The sequence below is a fragment of the Cavia porcellus genome, unplaced genomic scaffold (genome assembly GCF_034190915.1).
Source record: "Cavia porcellus strain 051 isolate PalLab524CR breed Dunkin Hartley unplaced genomic scaffold, mCavPor4.1 scaffold_6, whole genome shotgun sequence".
Classification (NCBI taxonomy): Eukaryota; Metazoa; Chordata; class Mammalia; order Rodentia; family Caviidae; genus Cavia; species Cavia porcellus.
In genome coordinates, this window is record NW_026947489.1 from 75,348,504 (window position 1) to 75,365,435 (window position 16,932).

A 16,932-nucleotide genomic window follows, 5' to 3' on the forward strand; every position below is an offset into this window, starting at 1 on the left:
CCAAAGAAAACGAATGGTTCAGGGCAGTAAAAGAAAGGGGAGAAAATAAGCGATCAATCAAGATGAAAGTAAACAAAAACCGGCCTTACTACTTACCCCAGAGAGGTGCCGTTGGGGTCTCCCTCTGCAAGGAGGTCTGATCTCAGTTTGATCTCGCTGGGGCCTCCAAATGTAAGACCGGTGTCGCAAGGAAGACTCCAAGGGCCTCGCTCTCATGTAAGAACAACGGGGTTTTTAATTATTCCATGTACACGGGGTCCTCCAAACAGGTGGAAACGGAGAACCCTGAGTTGGGGCAAGGCTGGTGTTTTTAAGGGGGAAAAACTGCAATGTAAGCGTTTATTACAGAAGCCAATCATTACAGTTAGTGCGGAGCGGTGGGCATCTTATCTATCTGCTATTGGTCAGTTCATAAGGGGTGACCAGTGGGTCAGAGTTAATTAACTGTCTTTGTTCTGCACAACTTATCTTTAAGACACCTGGTTTCTGTAGGCTCGAGTCTGACATATTTTACAACCCTGATTAGCATAATGGCAGGCTCTATCTCTGAGTTCCCTGGCACAGCACATCCCGAGAACATCACAGCCACAGATGTTTTTTTTTTTTCTTCCTTCAGGGCTGAGTTAGGACTGAGTCACGAGGCCCAGTGCTGTTTCTAGCTGAGAAACAGCATCTTGTTTTTAACCTTTAAATTTCTGGTTCTTCAATACAACCTTAGCAGTATTTTCTGTTTTGGGGGAAATGGTATGGAGATCGAACTCACAACTCCATGCTTGCAAGGCAGGCGCTTATGCCTCTGAGCTCAATCCCCAGCCCCAGAAGTATATTCTGGAGATAAACCACTGTCCTATTTCCAATTTGGACATACATCCATACACAATTTTCCTAGCAATAATTTTGAGGCAGGATAAAAATATGTGAAAAAGGCAGGAAAATAAGTGTTTCTGTGATTAATTTATAGAGATTATGGAAGCAACAATAAATACAGTGCTTGCTGTAAGAGATAATATACTAATATATTTCCAGTTGGCTGCTGAGCAGCACGCTGGTCTCATGATGAAGTTTCCTATATGTTGGTTGGGGGAAAGATGCTGGCTACACACATTTTTTCCCACATGGGGCTGCCTTGTACACATTCATAGCAGGACATGTTAAATGTAAGTCTGGCTCACATCACTTGGTACAAGGAGCCTTTTTCAGTGCTGACTCTGAAGCACGTGGCCTTTGTAGGAGGCTTCCAGTCACTGTGCTGCAATCTGTGACCCACAGAGAATCGGAGACTCACTATAGTCCATGCAGTTGCTGATTCTCTTGAGGAAGGACCTAGGTGTGGAAAAACAAAGGTGAAAATCAAGGTCCTTCCACTAGAAACCAATGCTAAGCACCCATTTCAGGGGAAGTGGATAAATACGAGTAAAATTTTAGAGCAATTTGAAAATTCGATCAATGAGAAGATAAATGGAATGAGAACCTAGTATGAGAACATCAATATTTGCAGTTGCTTGCCTGTTTTTGCTTGGCTTTTGTGGTACTGAGGATGGAGGCCAGGCATGCTCTACTACTGAGGTACATTTCTTGCCATTTTTAGTTTTTATTTAGAGGCTGGGGCTTGCTATAGGTACAAACTTGTGCTCTGCCTGCTCAGCCTGCCCAGTACTGTGGTTACAGGTGTAAACTGGCACACCTGTGTTCTAGTTCAGTTTTACTGGTTCACAGGTGCATGTTGCCTGAGATGGTCAAGAATACTAACAGGGTAAAAATAATACACCTTCCAATTTTATTATTAAGGTGAACAAATGTTAGTGTCTAAATTAACATGTGTTAGAAGAATAAATCTGAGGAGAAGATGAGTTTATACCATTTGGAGTTCAGTGTGTATATATGTGCTGATGAGACTACCGCTGTATATTTGCATCTTGGAAATGAGGAGTCACCAGGATGATAAAATTCTTAAAGTGAATGAGATAATTCAGATATCTTGCTGAAGTAGCAGAATTTCTCATGCTACTGAAATAACTATACTGGGCACTGTGCTTTGGCACTGAGTTTTATAGGAGCTACTCCCAGCATTTTGTCTTTAACCTTATTATTTGATTTTAGGTTATAAATGTATGCAGATCGTGAGAGCATTTTCTAGTAGTGTGCATTATAAATTATTGTAGTGATTCTATGTAAATTCTTTCAGATTATTTAAAATATTCTTCTAGATGTTTGGAACATTTTCCAGATAGCAACCATTTCTCCAGATACACTGTAATCAAGCAATACCTGTATCCTAGTGCACTTCAAGTTTCTCACGAGTGAAGTAAAGAATAATAGTGGTACCTACACTGTAAGCCACTGGGCCATCTTGAACATCAAACAGAGGCTTGACAACTAAGAATGTTTTTCAGCTGAGGACCACTCAACACACTATGAATTAGTACTACATTTAGTGGTATTTGTATGTGCTTAACTCCATAGTATGGGTTCAGTTTTCACATAGCCTCCAAGAAAGGAGTTTATTGCCTCTACCGGTAATGCTGAAAGATATTGCTAATGAAAAAGATTATGTAATAATAAGTTACATTGCTGCAATTCTTTGGGGTTTTTTTTTTTTTTTGTCTTTTTCATTTTTATCGGTACCGGGGGATCGAACTCACAACCGCCTGCTTGCAAGGCAGGTGCTTATGCCACTGAGCTAAATCCCCAGCCCCTCAATTCTTTGTTATAACAGACAATTCTTTGAAGGTGGAAACTCGGTTTTTCTCTCTGTACATTATGGTGCAACACAGTGCTGGGTTCTAGTATGATATCAGTTAGAATTTGTTGCACGAGAAAATAAATGAAAGTGATGGATGAAGAGATGATAGAGAAATAGATAGATTGATTTAAACATATCAATGTACTAGGTGGTAATATTGGCTTCCACACTTTGAATTTCTCCAGGCAAGTGCTAAATGTCTAGTCTTTATAATAAGCTGTATAAACGCTATTAGGTATATTGGTATATTGACTAGACATTATTCACAATATAATTAGTCAACTTTAGATATAGATATTTATTAACAAAGGAAATATTTGAAAAGAAACAACAGTAGAATGCAGTACATAGTTATTTCTACTATATTACTGTAGATAAATACTTTCTTATAATAAATGTCCCACTACATAGAAAGTCAAACATCTCTGTTATTACAATTTTGTTTGTTCACATTTATTTTTATCTCATTCCTTCAAATCTGCTTATTCTTGAGAATCTTAATTACTTCCTTTTTGTTGATGTTGCTTGCAGTCCTGTAAGGCAGTTCTCATCATCTTTGAACTGAAGAGATTTCAGCCTCCTTTCAGTCTTTTCTCCACTGGCTACATAGTATGTCCCATATTTAAATCTAATTTATTTTCTTCAAAGAGTTATCTTAATCTGCCATCTTCATTTTCGGAATTCCATCCACTAGGTCTCACCGCTGCACCCAACTCCTATCCCACCATTGCTCTCCAAAGGCTCTTGATGAAGCCACACCTTACATGGCTGACTTCACCTCAGTTCCCTTGACCTTTAAGTATGACTCAGTCTCCATTTCTTCATCACTAAGAGCATGTCCAAATGCATAAGAAAAAGGCAAATGTGTATGTTTAGAAATATTATATTTATGTAAAATATCTTCAGTGATATACTTTAAATGTATCTGTATTCAACAGTCGTATTTACTAAATTGAAGCTACGGAAGAGGTAAAGTTTAACATTTGGCCTAGCAAACTATCAAAGACAGAAATAATTGGTAATTGAAAATGCCAATTTATTCAATTTTTACTGAGTGCCAATCTACATGTGAAAGTTTTTTTTAAATATATATTGTTAATAAAAAGTTAAGGAACAATATGTTAAAGAGTCTTTGATTAGACACCATGGTGAGTTTTTATTTTGGTCTGTTGTACTTCTAACTTTTCCACAAGCATGCATTTGTTATATTATGAAAATACCTGTGTAGATGTGTATGTTGCGTAGATGAAGTATCCTTCTTCTAACACCATATAATGGGGCTCAGCTGTAAGTTGCAATAGTTCTCTATTTAGTCAGGAAGATTTTCACAGGTCAGCCAAACTGGCTCCCATTGTTAAGTTACTTACTTTGTTTTATGGTGTTGCCAGAATACAAAATGCTTTGTCTCATCTTTGTATGGTTTTCTATACAGTGCCTATTCTTTCAGAATTAGGTTTTTCACTATGTTTTTGTTTGTTTCTTTTAAATATTTATGTCTGGCAATTCCCCAATCTGTACTCTCTGCATCAAATCAAATCAAATCAAAAATTCTCGATTCATATTTTCACTAATGTAAATAGAGTTTCTCATGCTTACTTGGGCACACACATACACTAAAATTGGAACAGCATGGAAAAGATAACTGTGGCCCCAGCACGTGGATGACATGCAAACTTGTTAAGGTTTCATACTTTTATGAAATAAATCAGATGCACAAACTTAAATAATGAGTAATTTCTGTTGTATGAGAAATAATGTATATATACAAATAAAAATCAAAATAGAAGATAAGCAAATAGGAAGGAGGGTGAAGTTCAAGTATTCCCGGAATTACCTATTCAGACATTTTCTATGTGTGCTAATTTGTTTCATTTAAACTACTGACAGTTTTTCTTATTTCACTGAAAAGAAAGTTTGTGCTATTATCATTTTGTTTCAATTTTCTAAGAGCAAATCCTTCTTGCATATGTCTTGTTATCTGAGTAGCTATTTTCAAGATAATAATACACAATGCACCAACTAATGTTAACCTCTTATTATTCAGTTAAGGAGTTTTTTCAGAAAAAAACTTTTTCTCCATCACATTGATTCTCCCTTTCTTTCTTAACTCTTCATTGCCTGTTTCACTTCTGACCATACCTACCTGTGTTCCCTTAAATGATTTATTACTCTTGATGTGCAATAGATTCAGATATAGTTTTCCCCCAGTTTAAGATCCCATCTCTGACATTTGCTATCTGTCTCACTTGGGGCCAACTATTCATCTATCCAAAATTTGGTTTCCTAAAGTATAACTTGTACATCTGTACCTACCTCGTGAAGTTACCAGGATTAAATAAACTATTGGACCAGTCGTGTAGAACAATGCTGGTCATGTGATCATCACAATATGAATGTAACTATCATCCGTTTTATTGTGATTTGCTTTTAAGCCAGTTCCTCACTTCACTACATCAAAGCAATGCTCTATTATTATTAATCTCAATAACTATTGGAAGCAATAATGGAATCAATGAAATCAAACATTCCTTAAAACCAGACAAAGTGAATCTCACTTGCATACTACTTCCCTGTGAGCAACCTCCTCAGTGCACCTTGCACATCAGGGTTCCTCAGGCTGTAGATGAGTGGGTTCAGCAGGGGACTGATGACAGTGTTGAAGATGCCAAAGCCTTTCTCTTTGTCTGAAGCCTCTATTGAGCCCAGCCTCATGTAGCTGAACAGAGCTGTCCCATAGAAGATGCTCACCACGGTGAGGTGGGAGCCACATGTGGAGAAGGCCTTCTTCCTGCCCTCAGCAGAGCGGATTCTAAGGACTGCAGCTACCACATGGGCATAGGACAGTGTGATGAGAACCAGTGGGACCACACCCATAAAGGCTGATGCTGCAAACAGCAGTTGTTCATTTAGCTGGATGCTGGAGCAGGAGAGCTGGAAGAGCTGAGGGAGGTCACAGTAGAAGTTATTGATCACATTGGAGCCACAGAAGTTCAGGGTAGACAAGGCAACAGTTTGGGTCAGTGCATTGCTGAAGGAAAAGACACCTGACATGCCCACTGAGGCTTTCTGGATCGCCCAGCTCATGCGGGTGCTATAAGTGAGGGGCTGGCAGATAGCCAGGTAGCGGTCATAGGCCATGACAGTCAGCAAGAAGCAGTCTGTCCCAGCCAGCAGGTGGAAGAAGAAGAGCTGTGATAGGCAGGCTCTATAGGAAATGCTCTTGTCCTTGGACAAGAATTGCCTCAACAGGGCAGGAACTGTGACGGTGATGCACCCAACATCCAGCAGGGACAAACTGCCCAGGAAGAAGTACATGGGGGTGTGGAGTTTGGGCTCAGTGAGGATGGCAGCAAGGATGCTGAAATTGCCCCCAATAGTAGCTCCATAAGCAAGAAGGAAGATGACAAAGAGAATGGGCTGTAGGGATGGAGAATCTGTTAGGCCCAGCAGGACAAACTGAGTCACAAACGAATGATTTCCTGAGGCTTCCAGTTGCATCTCTCTCTTTCACCACCAGTAGAATGAACAATGATCAAAAGTACCAATGGAACTCAAGGTGAAGGAGAACTTGATTAACAACCACCAAGGGTAGTAATGTCAGAAGAGGTCAAAATGTCAGGACACATACAATTTACAAGAAAGCAAGGTAAATACTAAGGCATAGTAGGACAAGAATTGATAAATCTGAATTTTATTAAGTAAGAAAATGGCATTGGAGAGACTCACAAAAGATAAAAGAGTTAATACAAAATTCTTGAATTTTGCCAAAAAATTCTAGCAATTATGACAGTTGAAGTATAGTGGGGTAAAATGGTTTTCCTTAAGCTATAGTTCCAGGAAGGGAAATACAAGTCTTCATGTGATGGCAAGGCTATAGTCTGAGTACATCATATCCTACTATACGGCCATTAAGCTTCAGAAGCAGAAAGCGCCATCATTTCCCCAGGCGTGATCCCACTAAGATGTGGTCTCTAAAATGCCACAGTCTCCCATTGTCATGATAGAATCATCAGCTGTTGTTATCCATGGGTTTGTTCCAGGAACCTTCAGATACAGAATCTGCAGATGCTTACATGCTGTATGTTAAGTGGCATAGACTGTGAATATAACCTGTGTGCTTTCTTCTAGATCCTTAAAGTCATATCCATATGAATTATTATTCCTACTATAATGCACACACTATATAAGTAGTCATTATCCTGCATTGTTTAAGGAATGATGAACAGAAAAAGTTTTCACACATTCAGTATAGACACAGATGTTCCTGAATATTTTTAGCCACTGACTGGGTGAGTCAATGATGCAAAAAGCACAGATATAGAGGGCCAGGTAGAAGAGCTGGCAGGACAACAATGACCACTGTGGCTGAGAGTAGGAAAAGATTAATGTGAAATTATGAAGCTTGCTCTGAATTTTTCTGAAAAAAACTGAAATCCAATGAAAAATAATGAAGATAGATCTTCAAAGACATTCCAAGGTCCAGAGCTGATTATTACCAACTTTTTAGATTTTTGTAAGTAGTGATTATATTGCATTTCTCTATACAGACTCTCTGAAACTTGGGCTCTCGAGCAGTGACATTTTACTGAATGAGAAGAGCATAAGGAGAGCTTGAGCAGGGTGAAGATGCCAGGTTTGCTGGGTAGACACACAGTAGAGTCACATGACTGTATACTCCCTCAGCTGACTTCATTGAGAGAGCCTGAGTCTTAGCTCTGCACTCTTGTTTACTCAACCTAAAGTATATGTAACCTAAGTCATGTACAACAATTGGCCTGGTAATCAGACAAAAGTTACAGGTAAACAACATGCATAGTCACTTATATAAAGTTTTTAAACCCAAAGAGGTTACTTGAATGAAGTATACAATGATCCACCTCAACCCCTGGCTGAAAGAAATACTAAATCATTCATGAGGAATCTAACTCAGGAAATGGAAAACTGGAGATCTCCAAGGCCAAAGGCAAGAGCAGAAGACACTTCCTAGTGAACAGCATCCTTGGGCACACAAGAGGTCGAACGACATGGAAGGGTCTGGCCTTTTCTGTGCGGACATGTCTGGGAACACAGCACTTATTATTTTGGGCTCACTATGCCAAAAGCTGAATCAGCCTTTTTTACCATGGCCCCCCCTTTGACTGAACTAGTGTACCCACCCCTGTCATCCTTCTAGTCAATGCGGCTAAAAACTCAGTCTTCATTACCTCTTCCCTCCTGACACCCTCTCAATGCTAAGCACCCAAGTCCCACAGGAGATTTTCAGATGGGAGAGAAAAGATGTTTTGTGATGCTTGCATGCATGGAAATCAAGTTATGAGCATGAAACAGGGGGTCTGGGAATGGCACTCACCTAGCTAAGGAGAGAGACACTTCTTGGGCTGGAGAAGTGACCGTCAGTCTAGCACAATGGTCCTCACAGAGGGGAGAGCTTATAAATGCCAGACAGGCAAAGAGATAAACAACTGTGCTGGCATTATTTCACAGTGGGCTCTGCCTCCTCCCCATTACTACTCCTTGGTGACCTCAGAAATTAGTGCCTTCCAGGGGGAGCTAGAGCTGGTAAACACCTGCTTTAACCAAAGCCATAATGATTTCTTATATCTTTAAATGTTTTGAACTTTGGCAAAATGTTTTCAGGTGTGAACTTCATGGATATGGAAATGTTCCTTCATTTATCTAACAAATAAACACTTACTAACCAGCATGATTGAGCATTTTAAACACTCATGAACCATTATTGTTGCCAGTGTTTTATAGAGTTCAATTGAATCTCAAAAGAGTCTTACAGTCTAGAAAGTCACAGTATTTGGGAAAATCTGAGATTGTCTGTTTGTGCTTGATTCACACTGTCATGTTAGGACACGAAAAGAGAGAAGAGTGGTGAATTGTGACTGTCTTTTCATTTCTTGCATTATGAGGCTAAGAGGCTCATGAGAACTGGGGCTGGCCTGCTCCTCTCTAATCCTTCATTCAGTATCCTCCACAGTCCCTCACAAGTGACCTCCCCTCAGAGCCCACTTACCATTCTTAAAACTAGATTCTCATCCAGTCTCAAATAAATGCCCGGCATTTTCTCTGCTCCCAAAACAACGCAGACCCTATAGCACTCTTGCTGTGATTATTCTCCATTCTTTGTCTCCAGAACTATGAGGCAGGCAAAGCTTCAGAGCACCTGCTAGAGCAGGACCACTCTACTCTTATTAACTGCTGAAGGTGGCTTTAGGTATCAAGTACAGTATGCAGCAGCTCCTTGCTCATTAATGAACCTTCCCCACTGCCATAAGACTGTCATGAGTCAACAGGAGTGGGCAGAGAATTAGGACAGTTTGATATTTCTTCTGTTGACAGCTACTCATGAACAAGAGCTCTAGATTACAGAACCCAAACACAACACATCACATGCACCTTCTTACCCAGGCATATCATGATATAACTCGATTTTCCCCATTCCCCTCCCCCCTTCACCCTTCTTCCTTTCCTTATTTATGAAATTTTGTTTCCATTTTTCCTTGTTTTCTCATTTTTTTTACTTTTCATTTCCTTCCTTTCCCCACCCCTCCCTTGTTCCACTTCCTGTTTAAACATTTTTTATTTCACTATACCTATTATACATTTTGGTCCTTACTTACACTTTGTTTCTCACACTGCAGCAGCAAATAGAAGCACCCAGGATTTGGAGGCTGATTTATTAAAATCCACTAATCTGACCAGAAATCATTCTCAAAGTGTCAGGTCCTAGTCTCTGGTACTCTAAGATTTATATAGGGTTTGCAAAAAGGAAATACAGAAGCAGAGTACTTGGTAGTTATTGATTGGCTACATCTTATCTCATTGTTACTGATTGGCCTAAGAAAAAATTACATTATAAATGCTGCATATTCAGGCAAATGAAAACTCCAGGAAAGCTAAGAGTTACAGGAAATGTTTGGGTGAGGTAACATGAGTTCAGGATGAGGTCGGTCAGATAAGGGAAATACACACTTGGCATTAGAAAACAAGTCTGCTCAGTGGGTGTACTTGCACATTGACACAGGACCTCATAATAAAATTTTTTTATCAGTACCAGGGATCGAACTCACGACTGCCTGCTTGCCAGGCAGGTGCTTATGCCGCTGAGCTAAATCCCCAGTCCCTCATAATAAAAATTTAACTCTCTATTTTCCCTTTAATACCAGGGAGTCAATACAGCATTTACACATGTGTGGCCCATTTATTTCCCCGAAGAGGATGGTTTCAAGTTGCGTCTGTTTACCTAGAAATGTCTCAAGTTTAACTTTATTTATAGCAGAATAGTACTGCACTTTATAAGAAAAGCACACTGAGGGCTGGGATTTAGCTCAGTGGTCTAAGCACCTGTCTGGAAAGCATGAGGTCATAAGTTTGATCCCGTGTACCAAATAAACAAAACAAAACAAAAGCAACAAAAAACCCTTGTTATATCTAAGAAAAGTACATTGTTTTTATCCATTCATCAGTTGATGGGAGTTTGGACGGTTTGCAAGATTTGGCTATTACAAACTGTGTCACTGTAAACACGAGTGCACATATATCGCTATTATGATGCTTGTAATTCTCCTGGGAACATATCAGGAAGAGGCAGAGCTGGGTCAAGTGAAACCTCTAGTTCTAGTTTTTGAGGAATCTCTACACCAATTTCCACAGTGCTTGCACCTTTCTGAATTCCCACCAACAGTGGAGAAATGTTTCTTTTTCCCTGCAGCCCAACCTATAGTTATTACTGCTTGTTTTCTTGATAATAGCATTTTTTGTGCAATGAGATGCAATCTCAGCCTTGTTTTAATTAGCATATCTTAAATGACAAGTGAGGTTGAACATTTTTTCATATCTTTATTTGGTTTTTCTACTTCTTCATCTGAGAAGTGTCTATTAATTTCAGATGCCCATTTTTGGAATGAATCTTTAAGTTTGAGGAGTCTGGTATTTTCAGTTCTTTATTTTATATTAGTTCTTTGTCTGAGGAATGACTAAGTTTTTTTTCCCACTCTGTGAGTTGTCTTTTCAAGCTGTTGGTGATTTCTTTTGCTGTGCACAAGCTTCTTAGTAAGATGAAATTCTAGTTGCTGATTCTCTATAGTATTTTCTGTGAAATTTGGGATTTGTTCATGATCAGTTTAACTATACCTATTGTGCTCAAATACCTAAGCTATTTTCCAGCACCCTTCGGGTTTCTGTTTTAATATTTAGATCTTTGATCCATTTTGATTTTAGTTTAGTGCATAGTAAGAGACATGAGTCTAGTTTTAGACTTCAGCATGTGGAAAGTCAGTCTTTCCAGCACCATTCATTAAAGGGGCTGTCTTTCTTCTGGTGAGGGTGTTTGGCCCATTTGTCAAAGACAAGGTGGTTGTGTGTGTTCAAAGTTCTTTCTGCATCTTTTAATCTGTTCATTGATCATCAGGTCTGCTTTTGTTGCTGTTGTTTGTTTGTTTTTGTTTTTGCCAGTACCATGCTGATTTTGTCACAATATTTCTGTACTACAATTTCAAATCAGAGATCGTGATGTTTTCTGTCTTGCCTTTGTTATCCAGAATTGTTTTCACTATTCTAGGTCTCCTCTGCAACCAAATGAATTTTAGGAATGTTTTCTCTAGTGATTTGAGGTATTCTATTGGTATTTTGATCAAGGCTGCTTTAAATTTGTGTAACAATTTTGGTTCCTTTTGCTATATTGGTTCTTCCTAGCCAAGAACAGAGATATCTTTCCATTTTCTAATATTCTCTTCTTTTTTCAGAATACTATAGTTTCCAATGTAGAAATCTTTTACTTCCTTTGTTAGATTATCTCCAAGTATTTCAGTTTTTGGATGCTATTGTAGAGGTGTTGTTTCCATGATTTCTGTCTCAGTGAGTTTGTTATTTGTGTACAGGAATGCTATTGATTTTTGGCTGCTAACTTGGTACCCAGATATGTGACTGAATATGATTATTAAATCTGGCAGTCTTTATTTCTTTATTAAGAAGATAAAACCAGGAAAATAGAATAAAATCAATCCAAACAACCTAGCATAAGTAATAGTATTCCAAAACCTTACCCAGAATCAACAATAGTTACATAATGTCTTTTTTGTCTTAAAAGTAACTGCAGATACCTTTTGGTCTAATAAAAGTCAAACAAAACAAAATAGAATAGAAACAATAAAACCAAAACAGCGAATACAATAAAGGACTTCAAAATAAGCCAATAGTAAGTCCAAAATGGCTACCATACTATATCTTGCTGTATTTTTAATAGCTGCTCATGCCATCAGGTTTAACATAATCAAGCAAAACAACAGAGAATAAAACCCAACAAAACTGTGAAACTGATATCATTTCCAGTCAGGATTGCTTCCTGGTACAGTCTTGTTCTCTCTCCTAGCTGTCTGCAAATGGCGCTGACTCACAAAGAGAGGCTTGGGTCTGGCTGTCCCCACTCCAGCAGTGGCCCACACATGGCACTGGTTTCCAGGTGGGGATCACCTCCTGGTGAGGCCTGGTTCTCTCCCTCTGCAGTCCAAGAATGGCATGGACTCCTTAAATCTAGTGTTATAACTTGTGCCCCGGTATAAAATCCAAGGAAACAAGAAACCAAAAATTTAGGTAGCAAAGGCTTTATTTCCAGGCCTGGTGACAAGTCTCCGGGAGCCAATTTGGAGACTGTCTCCCAGAGATTGAAGAGAGGACTTTAAAAAGAGGCTGGAAGAAAAGGGTAGGGGGAGAAACAAAGAAACCTACAGAGACATCAAACTTGTTGACCCGAGTCTGGAAACTGTATTGCTGTCCACTTAGCTCTGACAATCTCGGGAGTTCCTGGTGTTTCTCAAATTACTCCCATCCTACAGACTGACATTATCTCAGAGTGGCACGTCTGCAGCAATATTTGGAGAAGAAAGTGGACTGTTAATTATCTCAGGACAGCTCGTTTTTGCTAGTGGGTGTGAAGGGTTCAAGAGTTATAAGAAGCTGAAACTCAAGTTTTACAAAGATCTGATATCTAACTCATTTGATGCATACAGAACAAAAGGAAAGCACTGATTGGGGTTTGGGCCATAGTATTTCCCAGTAATTTCTTTGAAGCTAAACAGTTCTTAAAATTGGGGCAGGCTCATTTTATGACAGATCACCACCAGGTCAGGAAGAGGTCACCAGAAACCCAAATTCTTTATGGCCTAGATAGATAGGTGAGGGGAGAGGGACGCAATAAGGCACCATACAGAACAGAGAACGGTGGTTATGTGTCAAGGTCAGGTAGAGGGTTAAACTCATACGCAAATCTCTCTGCACACAAGCAAGTTACTTCGAATAAGTGTAAATTAATGGGCCATTCTAGTTTTCTTTAGCTCTTTAGCGGAGAATAGAGGTGCCTAACAGTGATTAACAACCCTTAGCTTGTTTTAGCACAACTTCTGTAGTTTGTAGAGGGCAACAATGGTTAACATATCAATTAGGTGAGATTCTTGCAATTCTTTACAGAGGAGAGTATTGCTCAACATATCAATTAGGTCACTTAACATATCAGTTAGGGAAAAAGGATTAAAAAAACACATTTAGTAAGCCACGTTACAGGTTTGCTATAATACACATATAACGAAGCTATTTTCTTAGAGTACAACACCAGCAGTCTTTTGGTGAGCTTTTCAGGATCTTTTATGTAGAGTTGCAGGTCGTGTGCAAATAGTGATAATTTAACTTCTTCTTTTCCTATTTTTATTCCTTATTCTTTTCCTCTTGTCTAATTGCTCTGACTAATGTTTCCAGAGCAATGTTAAGTGGGAGTAGTGATAATAGGCATTACTGTTTTGTTTTTGATTTTAAAGTGAAAGCTCTGTTTTGTCCATTTAGTATGATGTTGACTGTCAATTTCTTAGAAATGGCTTTTATCAAACTCAGATAAAGACTATCTATTCCAGTTTTCTGAAACATTATTTTTATCACAAATGCATGTTGAATTTCGTCAAAAGCTTTTTTTGTGTCTATTGAGATGGTCATGTGATTTTTGTCATTCGCTCTGTCAATATGGTGTATTATATTTGTTGATTTGCATATGTTGAACCATCCCTGCATTCTTGGGAGTTCCACTTGGTCATGGTGTATAATTTTCTTGATTGTTTGCTGAATTATGTTTGCAAGTATCTTATTGAGAATTGCATCTAAGTTGCTTAGGGCCATTGACATGTAGTTCTCTTTTCTTCGTTTGGTATTTCTCTTCCTTTTGTATGAGGGTAATTCTTGCTTCCAAGAATGACTTTGGGAGTTTTTGCTTCCCTTTAAATTCATTAAAGTGTTAGAGGAATAATGGCTTTAGATTCTCTAAATTCAACAGTGACTACATCAGGACTTTGACTTTTCTTCATTGGTCAGTTTTTAATTAGTTTTCAATTTCATTGAGTAATATTGGATTATTTAGAATTTTTATTCCTTCTTTTTCAACTTTGGTCATTCCTATGAATCTGGGAATCCTCCCATTTCTTCTGTGCTTTTCATCTTATTAGAGTAAAAGTTCTTGAAGTAGGTATTGATCTTCTGGATTTCTGCAGAACCCATTGTGATTTTACTCTTTTCATTCTAATTGCATGAATTTGAGTCTTGTCCTTCCTCTCTTTTTTGATAAGGTTGGCTAAAGTTTTATCACTTTTATTTAATCTTTCAGAAAACAAACACTTAGATTCATTGCTTCTTTGTATGGTTTTCTTAGTCTCAATTGCATTAATTTCTGCTCTCATCTTTATAATTTCCTCCCTCACACAAGATTTGAAGTTGACTTGTTCTTGTTTTTCTGTAAGTCTGATATTTAACATTAGGTTATCTATTTGAGTTTATTCTGTTTTCCTGATAAGAGAATTCACTACTACAAATTTGCCTCCTTGACTTGATTTCAATATCTTATAAGTTCCAGTATGCTGTATCAGTATTATCATTTAAATGTAGACACTGTATAATTTCTTCTTTAATATGATCTGTGACCCATCAATTGTTCATTCAATTTCCATATGTTTGTTTATGTGATTTCTTTTGCTTTGATTTCCAATTTCTTTGCACTATTGTCAAATAATATGCATGGGAGGATTTCAATTCCTTTGCATTTACAATCTATGGGCTAGTTTGTGGTCTGTTTTGGAGAATTCACTGTGCATAACTAAGAAGAATGTTCAGTCTGGTGTTGTAGGGTGGAATATCCTGGAGATACCTACTAAGTTCATTTGTTCAAAAGTTTGGTTCCATTCTGTTATTTCATGATTTTTTTATCTAGTCAGTTTATCTATTTGTGACAATATGTTATTGAGGTCCCCATTATAATTGTATTAGTGCTTATTTGATTATTCATGTCAATTGATATTCGTCTTATAGGTTGGTGCTCATGTACGTTGTGCAGATATACTTGTGGCTTTTATCTCCTTCTCCTCCCCCCCTACTCTTCCTCTTCTTCTTCTGCTCCTTCTCCTCCTCCTCCTTTCTCTCTTTTTCCTTTTCCTCCTTTTCTTCCTTCTCCTTCTCCTCCTTCTCCTTCTCCTTCTCCTTCTCCTCCTCCTCCTTCTTCACTTATTCTTCTTGGGATTACCTTTAACTAGTATGTAGTGACTTTCTTCATCTCTTTTGATTAGCCTTGTCTTGAAGCTCACATTGTCTGCAAATGGAATAGTTACCCTGATTTTTGCTGGGTTTATGTCACCTGAAGAATTGTTTTTCATTCTTTGACTTTTACTCTATTAATTTCTTTTTGAGTTAAATGTGTTTCTTGTAGGTAACATATCATTTCTTGAGCCATTCTGCCGTTTGGCTCTTGGGTCCTTCACATCACCTTGCAGTTGATGAATTGAGTATTTACGGTCTCGTTATTTTTAAGATACGTTTCCTTTTGAAATTTCTAACTGCATCCTGTCTTCTAGGTCTTATATATTGTCTTCACTTTCATTCATTTCATTTTTCAGACTTTCAGCAGAAGTTTTAAGATACTGGTATCTGTTTGAATCAGTTTCATGGATTTCACTTTTTTCGCTATGTTGGGGATTCATGATTTCCGTCACTTTTCTATATCAACAGTTTATTTGTGATCTGATTTACTTTATAGTCTCATAAATCTATTTTCTTTTTACTTCTGTTGCTATCATTCCAGAATATTTATGTGGGTGGCTTCTGATTTATCTATCTTATTGCCTGCTGAATTTGTCTTGGGTGGCCTTGAGATCAGGGGTTACATTTTGGTTCAGTGTTTTGTAATTTTCTTTCATTTTATTTTCTGTGTTGATGCTTGTAAATTTCTTATACTTAATAGCTATATTACTAGTATCAAGGCTTTCTTAGGAAATGTCTGTTCTTAAGAGATTTTCCAGATGTAATCCACTCTTGGTGTTTGTGTCTGTCCCAAGAGCTTGCCTTCCTATTTATTAAGGATGAGAAACTGCTATCTATCTGTCTCAGCACCCCGTCCTTTGATGCTAGACTATGGTGATGATTATAACCCCAGAAAACCACAATGTTATCATACAAAAGAGAACAACTGATTATAACAGGTATCACATCTTGGCTAAAGTAGTACAATTACCAATAACAATAACATTAAACACAGGCTAGAACCTGACAAACTGTGCTAACTAAGAATTTGATACTTTTACCTATCAGGACAAGATCTACAGTTATATACCCAAGTCCAACATAATTCCGGAACTTGTATACAAATTTTTTTCCTTTAGTACAGTGATTTTGTACTTATTAAGGAAACTTAAGAGGGATAGAAGATAAAACAGAGAGATAAATGAAGAGAAACATAGTAGAAGCAAGACTGGAAGACAAAAGATGGTCAAAAGAGAAAGAATGATGGAAAAAGCAAAAGACTGTCAAAGTGAGTCAGAAAAACTAGAGACATGAAAATATCATAAAATCAAGAGGAATAGTTGGGAAAGAGGGAAAGAAGATGAATAGAATAGGGCAAAAATAAAGATAAAGACTTCAATAACCAAAAAAGAAGAAAACAACAAAAAGAAAAAAAAATAATAGTATTCTCTGGTATCTTCAATTCTGTAATACTGTCCAAGTCAGATCCCAAAACTGCTGGGTAACCCTGCCATGTCTGTTGTAGAAATAGTGATGGCAACAGGACTGATTTTGGCCTCTGAATGTGCGGGCTGGGACCAGAATCCTCAGCCAGTAACTCTCTGTTGGTCCCTCAGCAGCCAGCCCATTTCTTACCC

At 38.1% G+C, this 16,932-nt stretch overlaps 1 protein-coding gene across 1 annotated transcript; it reads right to left on the minus strand.

The window, feature by feature from the left end:
* Positions 1–5,305: 5,305 nt before the first annotated feature.
* LOC100732015 (putative olfactory receptor 3A4) lies at positions 5,306–6,241 on the minus strand. Its single transcript, XM_003469665.1, has one exon. It carries the CDS (start codon positions 6,239–6,241, stop codon positions 5,306–5,308), a length of 936 nt encoding a protein of 311 aa, XP_003469713.1.
* Positions 6,242–16,932: the final 10,691 nt, after the last annotated feature.